The sequence below is a fragment of the Syngnathus typhle genome, linkage group LG13, assembly GCF_033458585.1.
Source record: "Syngnathus typhle isolate RoL2023-S1 ecotype Sweden linkage group LG13, RoL_Styp_1.0, whole genome shotgun sequence".
In the NCBI taxonomy this organism is placed as follows: Eukaryota; Metazoa; Chordata; class Actinopteri; order Syngnathiformes; family Syngnathidae; genus Syngnathus; species Syngnathus typhle.
Window position 1 is genome coordinate 7,434,613 of NC_083750.1, and position 10,022 is coordinate 7,444,634.

The 10,022-nt window shown below is 44.6% G+C and overlaps 4 protein-coding genes across 11 annotated transcripts; 3 read left to right on the forward strand and 1 right to left on the reverse strand.

Annotated features, from left to right (window-relative positions):
* The first annotated feature begins 60 nt into the window (after positions 1–60).
* On the forward strand, positions 61–2,633 carry tmem59 (transmembrane protein 59). Its single transcript, XM_061294625.1, has 8 exons — positions 61–296; positions 413–518; positions 711–805; positions 1,122–1,274; positions 1,366–1,408; positions 1,479–1,599; positions 1,858–1,975; positions 2,101–2,633. The coding sequence occupies exons 1-8, from the start codon at positions 147–149 to the stop codon at positions 2,257–2,259; spliced, it is 945 nt and encodes a 314-aa protein (XP_061150609.1). The 5' UTR covers positions 61–146; the 3' UTR covers positions 2,260–2,633.
* Positions 2,634–2,694: 61 nt separating this feature from the next.
* Positions 2,695–5,041, reverse strand: lrrc42 (leucine rich repeat containing 42). The gene is made up of 7 exons (XM_061294586.1): positions 4,477–5,041; positions 4,211–4,342; positions 4,017–4,138; positions 3,763–3,848; positions 3,581–3,694; positions 3,424–3,508; positions 2,695–3,349 (listed from the first exon to the last, which is right to left on the reverse strand). The coding sequence occupies exons 1-7, from the start codon at positions 4,881–4,883 to the stop codon at positions 3,072–3,074; spliced, it is 1,224 nt and encodes a 407-aa protein (XP_061150570.1). The 5' UTR covers positions 4,884–5,041; the 3' UTR covers positions 2,695–3,071.
* A 337-nt stretch (positions 5,042–5,378) lies between these two features.
* yipf1 (Yip1 domain family, member 1) lies at positions 5,379–8,778 on the forward strand. Of its 8 annotated transcripts, none has more exons than XM_061294632.1 (10): positions 5,379–5,482; positions 5,703–5,816; positions 6,026–6,168; positions 6,240–6,320; positions 6,474–6,561; positions 6,648–6,764; positions 6,902–7,068; positions 7,184–7,366; positions 7,551–7,648; positions 7,808–8,778. In XM_061294632.1, the coding sequence occupies exons 2-9, from the start codon at positions 5,783–5,785 to the stop codon at positions 7,632–7,634; spliced, it is 897 nt and encodes a 298-aa protein (XP_061150616.1). In that variant the 5' UTR covers positions 5,379–5,482; positions 5,703–5,782; the 3' UTR covers positions 7,635–7,648; positions 7,808–8,778. The 8 variants fall into 8 exon arrangements, with proteins under 8 accessions (XP_061150616.1, XP_061150617.1, XP_061150619.1 ...); XM_061294633.1 differs by having other exon boundaries at positions 5,389–5,567; positions 5,747–5,816; XM_061294635.1 differs by having other exon boundaries at positions 5,389–5,567; positions 5,783–5,816.
* A 397-nt stretch (positions 8,779–9,175) lies between these two features.
* zgc:113691 (uncharacterized protein LOC503529 homolog) lies at positions 9,176–9,901 on the forward strand. The gene has a single exon (XM_061295728.1). It carries the CDS (start codon positions 9,176–9,178, stop codon positions 9,899–9,901), a length of 726 nt encoding a protein of 241 aa, XP_061151712.1.
* Positions 9,902–10,022: the final 121 nt, after the last annotated feature.

The following is a 10,022-nucleotide window of genomic DNA, read 5'->3' on the forward strand; positions in this document are numbered from 1 at the left end:
GAATGTCTCGCGAGAGCGACTGCTTGGCCTGTAAACAATGAGAACTCGTGAGAGGATATGTTCTCGCGAGGCCTTGATCGGATTAAGGTGGAGGAGGAAGCGACCGTGTTTGTTTTGTTTGGGGTTTGTTTTGAGCAGGTTACGAAATGGCGACTGCGTCTAGAATCGTATTCTTTTTGGGACTCTTTGGGACTTTGGTGGCAGCGTCCTCGGACGTGTTCGATAGCGTTTTGGGAAGTACGGCATCTTGCCATAGGTCTTGTGAAATGACCTATACTTTACACACTTATCCGCGGGTGAGTAAGTTGGCTAGCTTCAGTTGGATAAAAGCAAGTTTTAGCCTCGAGTTTATTTGATATAATGTCATAATATCTCATTTCAGTGGGCATTTGTGGTTTGTGTGTGTTCGTAGGAAGAGGAACTCTACGCTTGTCAGCGAGGCTGCCGTTTGTTCTCTATTTGCCAATTTGTTCGTGACAGTAAAGACTTGAATCGGACCTTAGCCGACTGTCAGTCAAGTAAGAGAAAATGTCCGACTTTTACTCTAATTCTAATGTCACTGGGCTTTACATTCATCGGGTTCAAAGTCGAAGGAAATACATGTCTTTTGTCTCAAAGGGATCATAGACATGGAAGCATAGAGAGTCACTTGCTGCTTGCGCTGTTTCCTTTGTTGTCTCTTTGTAATCCTTTTTTAAATTCTCTTACAGCCTGTCACGAAGCTTACACGCAGGTGATCGAGCAGTATGCATGCAACCTGGGCTGCAACAACCAGCTTCCTTTTGCCCAGCAGCGCCATGAACAGGTGCACACAATATGTCTGCCCTAATATGGAACTGTCTTGTCAGTCAGGATCAATATGTTTCCAAAGGGAAGCTGATATCAAAAGCTCTAAGCACATCTTACAACGTCATCCTTAAAAAGAAGTGGCTGACAAGATTATTTGACGCCATATATATGACTTGTTAAGCATTCATGAGACTGCTGGAATCAGGTTGCATCTTGATAAGCTACATTCCATTTCAACGCACAATTAAGTCTTAACTCGAAAGTCAACCCCACCATAAACTTGTTCCGTCAACAAATGGGTAAATTTGAGTGCCTTACTCTCACACATTTAGCTTGAAGCGATGGAGCCGAGGATTCACCTGCTCTACCCGCTGATGGTTGTGCAACGCTTTTGGGAGGACATGATGAATCAGGCGCACGGCTTCATCACTAATACGTGGACCTTTTATCTCCAGGCTGACGACGGCAAAGTTGTCATTTTCCAGGCGAGTGATGCTACGAGGGGAAAAACAAGAATATGGGATCCTGTGTGCTTGTCAGACTGAATCCTAATTCAAATCTGTTTTTCCCCATCAGTTTGAATCTGAGAAAGAAGATGACGCAGAGGACGTACAGACGTGTAAGCTCTCATTTTCAAGAGACCAAATAGTCTTACTTTTGTGTGATGTTGTTTTTTGTCTCCTTTCAAGTCTCTGATGTGAATAGCCCGGTTTACAAAGACTACCAGCGGACGCTCATCCAAGAGAGGGATCGTGACATGAGTGCCGACCGCAGCTACTACAGTTACAACTTTTTCAGCTGCCTCTCAAGGTTTAATAACACATTTGTATATTATTACTTATATCAAATGCACCTCAACACAACAGGTTTTTTTTTTTGCGCATTCTCTGAATAAACATCTGAGTCTTCGGGAAGCGGGGAAGGCTGCACTTGGAGGCAAAATCATATATTCTTTTTATATGAAGAAACAGGAACCCAAAATTAATTAACTCTTATGAGAAGAAAAAAAAAGGTTTTGTAAATAGCCTGAAAGGACACTAAGCAGAGGTTGAAACATTTGCTCCTCAGGAACCCTTGGCTGCCAGGCTGGATTCTCACCACCACCCTGGTACTGTCTGTGCTGGTCCTTGTCTGGATCTGCTGTGCCACCGTGGCCACCGCTGTGGACCAGTACGTGCCGGCTGAGGTCAGTTGTTGTGAGACCTTTGGGGATAACCCTTGTTACTTTTAACAGAGCAATGACACACTAGATATTGTGGTTACTTTGACTTTGGAGTTTAATTTGTTACGTGACAACATTTTATTTTTCAGAAATTGAGCATCTACGGCGACAGGGATTTCTTCTCGACGCAGAAGCTGGTTCCGTACCCGGCATCCTCCCTGCTCGTCATCACCTCCAAAGGGCAAGAAGATGGCGAGGAGGCGGGGCCTCTACTTCCAAAAGTGAACCTCGGCCAGTCTGACGTCTAAAAAAAACTAAATGAGTGTGGTGATGTAAAAACTTTTAATTCCACTTGTGGTCGCATTAAGAAACTTTGTCAAATGTTTCTAAAGTTGATTCCTTACGCCCCTTTCGGTGCTTTTCAAACGGGTTTGTATGATGGTTCTGCAATGCCAATACAAATCCCCTTCTATATATTATGCATTTGGTGGCTGTGCTTATTTTATTAAAAGCTGTGACTTCTTTTGAGTTGATTTCATCCAGGCACTCAATGTTTCGACAAAATGGCAAATGAAATGCGATAAGCTAAATTCGCTCACCTGGCTGGTTCCTGTTGTCCCACTGCCATAAACTGTACTTGACAGATCTTAACAATAAAATAATTTGCTCTTTTTGAACCCAACAGTGACTGTGGCTCCTTCTGTTCTCAACGGAATGGGTGAAGATGAACTGAACAAAACACAAACAGTACAAAATAATTTTATTTCTAAAACATAACTGGCGGCACTAGTTAGCACGACCGCCTCACAGTTAGAAGGGTGCGGGTTCGATACCACCTCCGGCCCTCCCTGTGTAGAGTTTGCATGTTCTCCCCGGGCCTACGTGGGTTTTCTCCGGGCACTCCGGTTTCCTCCCACATCCCAAAAACATGCTTGGTAAATCGTCCCTAGGTGTCTGAGTGCCCTGCGATTGGCTGGCAACCAGTTCTGGGTGTCCCCCGCCTACTGCTGAGATAGGCTCCAGCACGCCCGCGACCCCCGTGGGGACAAGTGGTACAGATAATGGATGGATGGATAAAACTGAACTGAACAAAACTGTACAGTCCTCGCGACGATGCATCTCAGTATAGGTCCAACAAATCCATATCGTCAGTCGTCAACACCGACGAGGAGGCGCGTTTTGTCGGCGGACTAGCTGTCAAACCGTCGCCGCACTTTTCCGACATCCGCTTCCTTTTGCCCGTTGCGATCTGGCAAGTTCTGTCGGAGGAGGCGCCGTCTGCGATGCTACCAGCTGGAGGCTTGTAGAAATGCAGACGATGCTTCTCAGGTGTTGCATCTTCATCGCGACACAACGGTGTCGAGTTCAACACTTCTTGGACAAACTTTTGCCTGCCGACTTCAAAATGTAAAATGAATAATGGCGGTTTTTGAACTGCTCGTTGAAAGCAAAATGGAGCAATAAACACTTACAAAAGCGAAGCGCCGATATTCTGGACTCATCGAGTTTCTTCTGTTTGGACATTTGCGCTCCACTGGTTTCCCACTGATTTACAACCTTACACATTTGGATATGAGACATCGGTCATACAACAGACAACGATTCACGAAAAACGTCAACCCTGCTTACCTGCTCTGCCCATCCTTGTGTTTTACATTCGGAGTGGTCAAAGACATCCAGCGCCTTTTCGGAATAAGTCAGGCCCAGCAGCTCCCACGTGCAGGAATTAAGTCTTGCGCTAAACTGCAAAGGACAAAATTATTTTTTGTTTAAGCTAAGCGCTAATACAAACTAAGTGTGCTCTCAAGCACCTTCATGCTGGTGCCAGATGCATCCAGTTTTTCAAGCTTGGGAAGGCACTTCAGGTAGCGGAGAGCCCTCTCAGAAATGGGGTTATCTGGATTAAAGAGATCATTGCAAACCAAGGCTCATACAGAGTGTAAAACCTGAAATGGCGACCCCAAGTGGACAACAATAATACCTGCACCTCAAGCAAACGTGTCATGAGTAACGCAACTAGTTATTTTCATTCTTCCCTCTCAAAATTGGAACAATGGCAACTTACGTGAAACATCCAGGCACTGAAGACAGTCCAGTCCTTTCTTCATTATTCTCACAGGCGCCATCAGTCGCCGCAGGCCATCATCCGACAGGCCGTTGCCACCAATGAAGAGCTGACTCAAGCATCTACGGGAGGAGAGAAGGCCGAAAAGAAAAATGATGGGCACAGCGAGCCTTGACCCTAGGGCAGTTTATCACCTCGCAAGTGAGGCCGACGTCAGGTGCTGGAATATCTCATGGTCGTCGCCCAGTCGGCAGCCGAACAGGTCCAAACGTTTCAAACTGTGGAAGGTCTTGATGTCAGCCATTCGCTCGCTCAGTAGAGGAAACCTGAGACACACAAGGATCACAATCACGTAAACTTCATCCACCACGAATAATCTTGTGGAAATTTGAAGGTCATCAAAGGACCATGATACCAATTTGCAGCCCGACAACATCTAATACCGAAGGGTGGGTCAGACCTGTTCCTGAGGCAGAGGGAACCGAGCACCGTGTCGCCATAGGCGTCGCCGAAGAGCTGCAGAACTTTGGGGGAGACTTCCTGGTTCAGAAATACACGGTTTTCCTTCGCGGCCGCGAACAGCCTGTCCCCGATCTGTTCCGGGAAGCCCACCAGCGAGTCCACGTGCTGCACGTTGCACACCACAAAGAGCAGCGTGATGTCAAACAGCGACTTGCTGCTGTAGCGCAGGCTGCCCTCCGCGTTGTACGTGGACACAAAGTGCTCCTTCCGAAGAACCAGCGGGTTGGTCCGCCGACAGGAAGAAGACGGAGACGTGGAGGAGGCCATCACCGGCCTCCAGAGCATGCTGTCACTGACACGACGCAGGTGGCCTCTTTCTCGTACGTACACGCTGCTGGCGTCCATTGTTTTTGTCCACCTTCACAACAACATCAAGTTAATAGGTGTATCGAATTCTGTCCAATTAAAATGAAATAAAAAAGCACCGCAGTTGGGTGGCAGCGCCGACATTCGAATTGACTGGGGTTTGAGTGTTTTGCTTTTGTGCTGTCAAAATAAAATCCCCACGACGAGAAACATCACAGTTTTATCATGAGCACACGTTAAATACGACACAATCTTTCTTTGCCCTCCAAGACGTAATTAAATATGTCATGGTTAGACTATCGATGATTACGTTTCAATTTGATTTTCTTTACTTGAATTACCTTTACTTTTGGAAATCCACCCAGATGTCTGTTTTAAAAGTATGGTGTCAAATAAAGGCTATCGACTACAAAAGTAGTTTCATCAGAGCAAATAAATAGTAGTATTTTCATCCTCAAATTGTATCTTCGTAGCCTTTCATTTTTAATGTGATTTTTATTATTGAAACAAGATAAATATTGTTTTGAAAAACCACTAACAGGAAGTTAATCTGTTTACAACGCTTACACATCCGGGTCCTGCTTCCGTCAACGTAAGCTAACAGCTGGGACACGATTTTTGTAGCGTGCATGGTTAAAGTGAGCATTTTATTTACTTTTCTGGTCAAATTGTCCTCCAGGCTTTCTCATACACCACTTAAAAGTACTGTTTATTTGTTTCAACGTGAGTATATAACGTACCGTCCTCGTTTCTACAGTGCAAACGTGCTAACAAGTAGCCAAGTTGAAACGCTTGCTTGTTTGCGTGTTTCTTTATCTATTGATATGGAACTGTGATTGGTTATTAATTTCCTCTCAGTTTCCCCCCAAAAAGGTATTTAGGACTTGTTTCGTCTCACGTAGTAATCCGACAACTTCCTGTCTGACTGGTTGGCATAGATGGCGTCTGCGAACGACCCTTTTCAATTTCAAGGTAGGTGACGTAATTCGTCGTCAACTTTTGAGTCTTCATTCTTGCTCAAAAATGGCACAGCAGATGATGTACATTGCACATATGTGTGCTATTATATTGTTATTGTGACTTAATTGTGGTATTATAAGTGTGGTAAGTTCCCACTGAATGTCTAGGTAACAACTGGTGTAGCTGAATTGTATGTTGTCTTTTTATGTCACAATTTTAAGAATTCGAAGAGAGCAATCTGCTAGCAACTGCTAGCAACTCAACGGCTATCAACATCGAGGATGATTTTATAAACCAGAAGTCCCTCGGTGGTTCTGTTCCCAGTGGTGATGAAGATCCCATGGAGGAAGATGACAAAGCTGAGGCAAGATTCTGGTTATATATATGTGATGATTATTATGTTGTTGGGGACTAAGAATAAATTTTACATTATAGCTTCTCTCAGGGGAGAAGAAAAGCCCAGCTTTCTGGTCTTTTGAGTACTACCAACAGTTTTTCAATGTTGACACACGACATGTAAGTATGACTGTTTAATTGTAACTGAAACCACAAAATGTGGTGTTTTGTATTAAACAAAAACATCTGTAAGTGTAAGCTAGCCTGAGTCATTTTCAACTCACGGGACAGTCAGGAATTTTTGAGAGTCCCATCAAGTGACTTTTATCTCAGGTGACGGAAAGGATTGTTGGCTCTATGCTGCCTTGGCCGGGAAAGAACTTCGTCCATGTGTACCTTCGCCGAAATCCCGATCTCTACGGTAAGCATGCAAACGCACATGTATTTTCCAATTCATAAATTTACCGTTTAATCTGATATTCCTAATACGCTCATGACTCCTCTCAGGACCGTTCTGGATCTGCACCACTCTTGTGTTTGCCATCGCCATCAGTGGTAACCTCTCCACCTTCTTGGTGAACCTGGGCAAGCCAAGCTACAAGTACACACCTGAGTTTGGAAAAGGTAAGCACTAAAAAAGAACTCTATTTACTCAGCTCCACAAAGTCAAAGCTTGACCAAAAAATGTTACAAGTGCCCCTACTTGCAGAGACGTATATTCTCATAGCTTTCATGTTTTTTTCACCCCCCCCCCACCCCAGTCTCCATAGCTGCTACAGCCATCTTCAGCTACGCTTGGCTAGTACCCCTCGCCGTATGGGGTTTTCTGCTGTGGAGGAACAACAAGATCATGAACTTGGTCTCTTATTCCTTCATTGAGATTGTTTGTGTGTATGGATACTCTCTTTCCATATACATTCCTGCAGTGGTGAGTTTCATGTCCAAAATCCGTCGCAGGACAGACAAATCAAAGTCCTTTGCAAATGTACCCCATTTCCTCCCTCAGATCATATTTGTTAACTTGTTCTCATTGCCCACACAAGGTTCTGTGGATAATCCCGGTCGAGTGGGTGCGGTGGCTCACCATCGTGGTGGCGCTCTGCCTATCGGGGTCCGTCCTGGTCATCACTTTCTGGCCCGCCGTCCGCGACGACAAGCCCAAAGTGATCGTGGCAGTCATGTCTGCCGTCGTGATGCTCAATGCCCTGCTAGCCGTTGGCTGCAAAGTAAACACGCACTCACAGTGAACATCTTTAAACCCTTTCCCCAAGCATTAGCTGTAGCTACATAGTGACTAGCTAGCTAGCGGGTGTCACATGTCCTATTACTTTGGCTTACTTGGTCTGTGCGGTTGATTCTAATATCTGGTTGAGCCGCTGTTTACGTCGTTCTTGTTGTCCTCCATTTTAGATGTATTTCTTCAGCGAAGAAGAACTGCTGCCACCGCGCAGCAATCTTTCGACTACACCAATGCTCCACCCGCACACGACATGAGGAGTAGTTAGAAGGTACACACTTTTTTTTTTAATACCCTTCTTTCACTCCTCGTGTTCGAATGAGGACAACACTCGACACCGCACTTACCTCGACATGATTTCTCCTCTCCAACACGCGTGTCAACCTTGTGTTGTTGTACGTCCCCCCCCCCCCCCTCTCCCAAACTGCAGCGTCTCCTGTTGCCTTACTCGAGAGAATCGGGTTGCCTTGCGGCGATGAAGTCAAGGGCTGTGTGGATTTCACCTTCTAACCTACTTGTAGGGGGTGCGCTTGGTGCACCGCTGCCAAGTATGTTCTTTGTAACGGGGTGGGCAAGACATGGTGCTCTGGGTTTCTATTTAACGCCAATACACGACCAATCTTAAAGGTGTTTGGAACGGCATCGATGACATTTTAGATGCCGTTTATTGCATATTGTGGTAGTGGGTTTCGGACAGTGCGTCCATACTGAACGGATGTCTTGAATTTTATTTACTGGTCTTAACATACCATGTCAACAAATGTATGGGAGCTATTAATGTCACACTGAAGCAGCGACAAACAAACATAAAATCAGTCAATTATAAGTCGTGAACTTTTGAAGAGGAAATGTACTGTAGCAAAAAATCTTGACAGTTGTCAAAGAACAGGGATGTAATTTTACAAGAATAAGTTTGTAGTATTATGAGAAACAAGGTTATAATTTATTAAGAATGAGGATCTGATTTTCCAAGAGGACTTGTAACATTAGATTTTCGTTGAATGACAACTTTCTCCTTGTAATGCTATAATATTGTAAATTAGTACTTTTTTCTTGAAAATGCAACTTTATTCTCTAAACAACTTAATTCTTCCATTATTTCTATATATAGTCATTCTTTGACTATAACTTTATTCTTAAAACACTTCTTTTTTTTCTTTACTGTGGCCCCAATACATATTTGCACATAAAGCCCTTGTAAATTTCCACAAATGTTGCATCTTTTATTTAATAATTCATTTTTGCTGATTGACAAGCCACATTATTTAAAAATGTATGAATTTGCTGATGGAATGATTACATTTATTAAAAAAAAAAAATACTTCCATCACTGTGACTTATCCTGTTTTAGGTATGAGTGAATTGGGCAGTCAGTTTAAATAAACACTAAGTCAATATGAACACCAGCCTAAGGACTCCTTTTATTTAATCCGCTATAATGTGCAAGAATCCAGTCGTTGATTTGCATTTTTTGAGAAAACAAATGTTAACATGGACATGGAAGAATGTCAAGCATTCAGTTGACTCTGTTTACGGACTTCATTAGACAAATGGGAAAAGAATGGTGTCACTGGAAACATTGTCAGTGGGAGGGAAGCCGGCGGCCTGGTTACAGGTCATCCTAGCCACCAGCTTTGAGTTACACGCGGAAGATCGGCGCTAACCCCGTGAGGGCAATATCACCTGCCTCAGTGTCGGGCTCGCAAATAGCCGCTCAAGCAGTTTTCGTGTGGATGAAAACAATGACTTTGTAAAAGGAATTTTGCAGCTGCTTGATTTTGAGTTGCTGTAAGATAAGATGGCCACTGCCAAAGGTGACCGAGCATCCAAGTTCGAGACCTTAAGACTCCTGGAAAAATGCAGAAAGGAGCGGGATGACGCTGTCCACCGAGAAGGCATCCTGCGAGAAAAACTCCGGCAGTATGAGTCCAGGCTTCGCTCCACTGAGGCCCTGAAGCAGAAGTTCAAGACCTTGCTCATAGACAACAAGGAGCTGAGGAAGCAAGTCAAAACCCTGCGTATAGATATTGGCCTGGAGTGCAGTCCCAAGTTCCTCGGCAAGACTACAAAGGATATAATCAACGACCTGCATGAGAAGGAACGTGAGTGCGACGCCCTGATAGAGAAGGCGGCGAAGCTGGGTCTGACTGTGGATGAACTGACATCCGAGCTTGCCAACGCCGTCACGTCCAAGACACTGCTGGAGGAGCAGGTCCAGTCTTTGCAGCAGAACCTCAAGGATATGACCAACAACCAGCGGCGTCTGCTCAAGCTGTGGGAGGACAAGAGGGTCCAGCGGGAGCAGCAGGCCTTGCCCGCCATCACGTTCAAGCCCGGGCAGAAACCCTCATATACTCAGAAGGCCGTTCAGACGGACATGTCCATCAGTGCGTCCCAAAAACTACCTGTCAACGCCTTTGAGACCAAGACTGACGAGGCAAAGACAGCATTGGATAGACCCAGTTTTACCACTTATCAGGATAAATCTTTTATGCGTGATGAAAGTAAAGGGATTCACAACTAATTCATAAGTTCTCCAATAATTTATAGTAGCAAGATCTTCATCCAAGAATAATTAGTGGCAAATGCGTTTTTTCTATAAACCACAAGCTTCTGGTGTTGGAAATTAAAAGCATTTACAACAA

Bases quoted from the DNA above. Each gene is read 5' to 3' on its own strand.
- tmem59 (XM_061294625.1), top strand. From the start codon at position 147: ATGGCGACTGCGTCTAGAATCGTATTCTTTTTGGGACTCTTTGGGACT. The intron at 806-1,121 runs GTGCACACAATA...TCACACATTTAG, and splicing joins CCCAGCAGCGCCATGAACAG to CTTGAAGCGATGGAGCCGAG. The intron at 1,976-2,100 runs GTCAGTTGTTGT...TTTATTTTTCAG, and splicing joins ACCAGTACGTGCCGGCTGAG to AAATTGAGCATCTACGGCGA.
- lrrc42 (XM_061294586.1), bottom strand. From the start codon at position 4,883: ATGGACGCCAGCAGCGTGTACGTACGAGAAAGAGGCCACCTGCGTCGT. The intron at 3,849-4,016 runs GTAAGTTGCCAT...TCTTTAATCCAG, and splicing joins TCAGTGCCTGGATGTTTCAC to ATAACCCCATTTCTGAGAGG. The intron at 3,350-3,423 runs GTAAGTGTTTAT...TACATTTTGAAG, and splicing joins AATATCGGCGCTTCGCTTTT to TCGGCAGGCAAAAGTTTGTC.
- yipf1 (XM_061294629.1), top strand. The intron at 6,169-6,239 runs GCAAGATTCTGG...TTTACATTATAG, and splicing joins AGGAAGATGACAAAGCTGAG to CTTCTCTCAGGGGAGAAGAA. The intron at 6,321-6,473 runs GTAAGTATGACT...CTTTTATCTCAG, and splicing joins TCAATGTTGACACACGACAT to GTGACGGAAAGGATTGTTGG.
- zgc:113691 (XM_061295728.1), top strand. From the start codon at position 9,176: ATGGCCACTGCCAAAGGTGACCGAGCATCCAAGTTCGAGACCTTAAGA.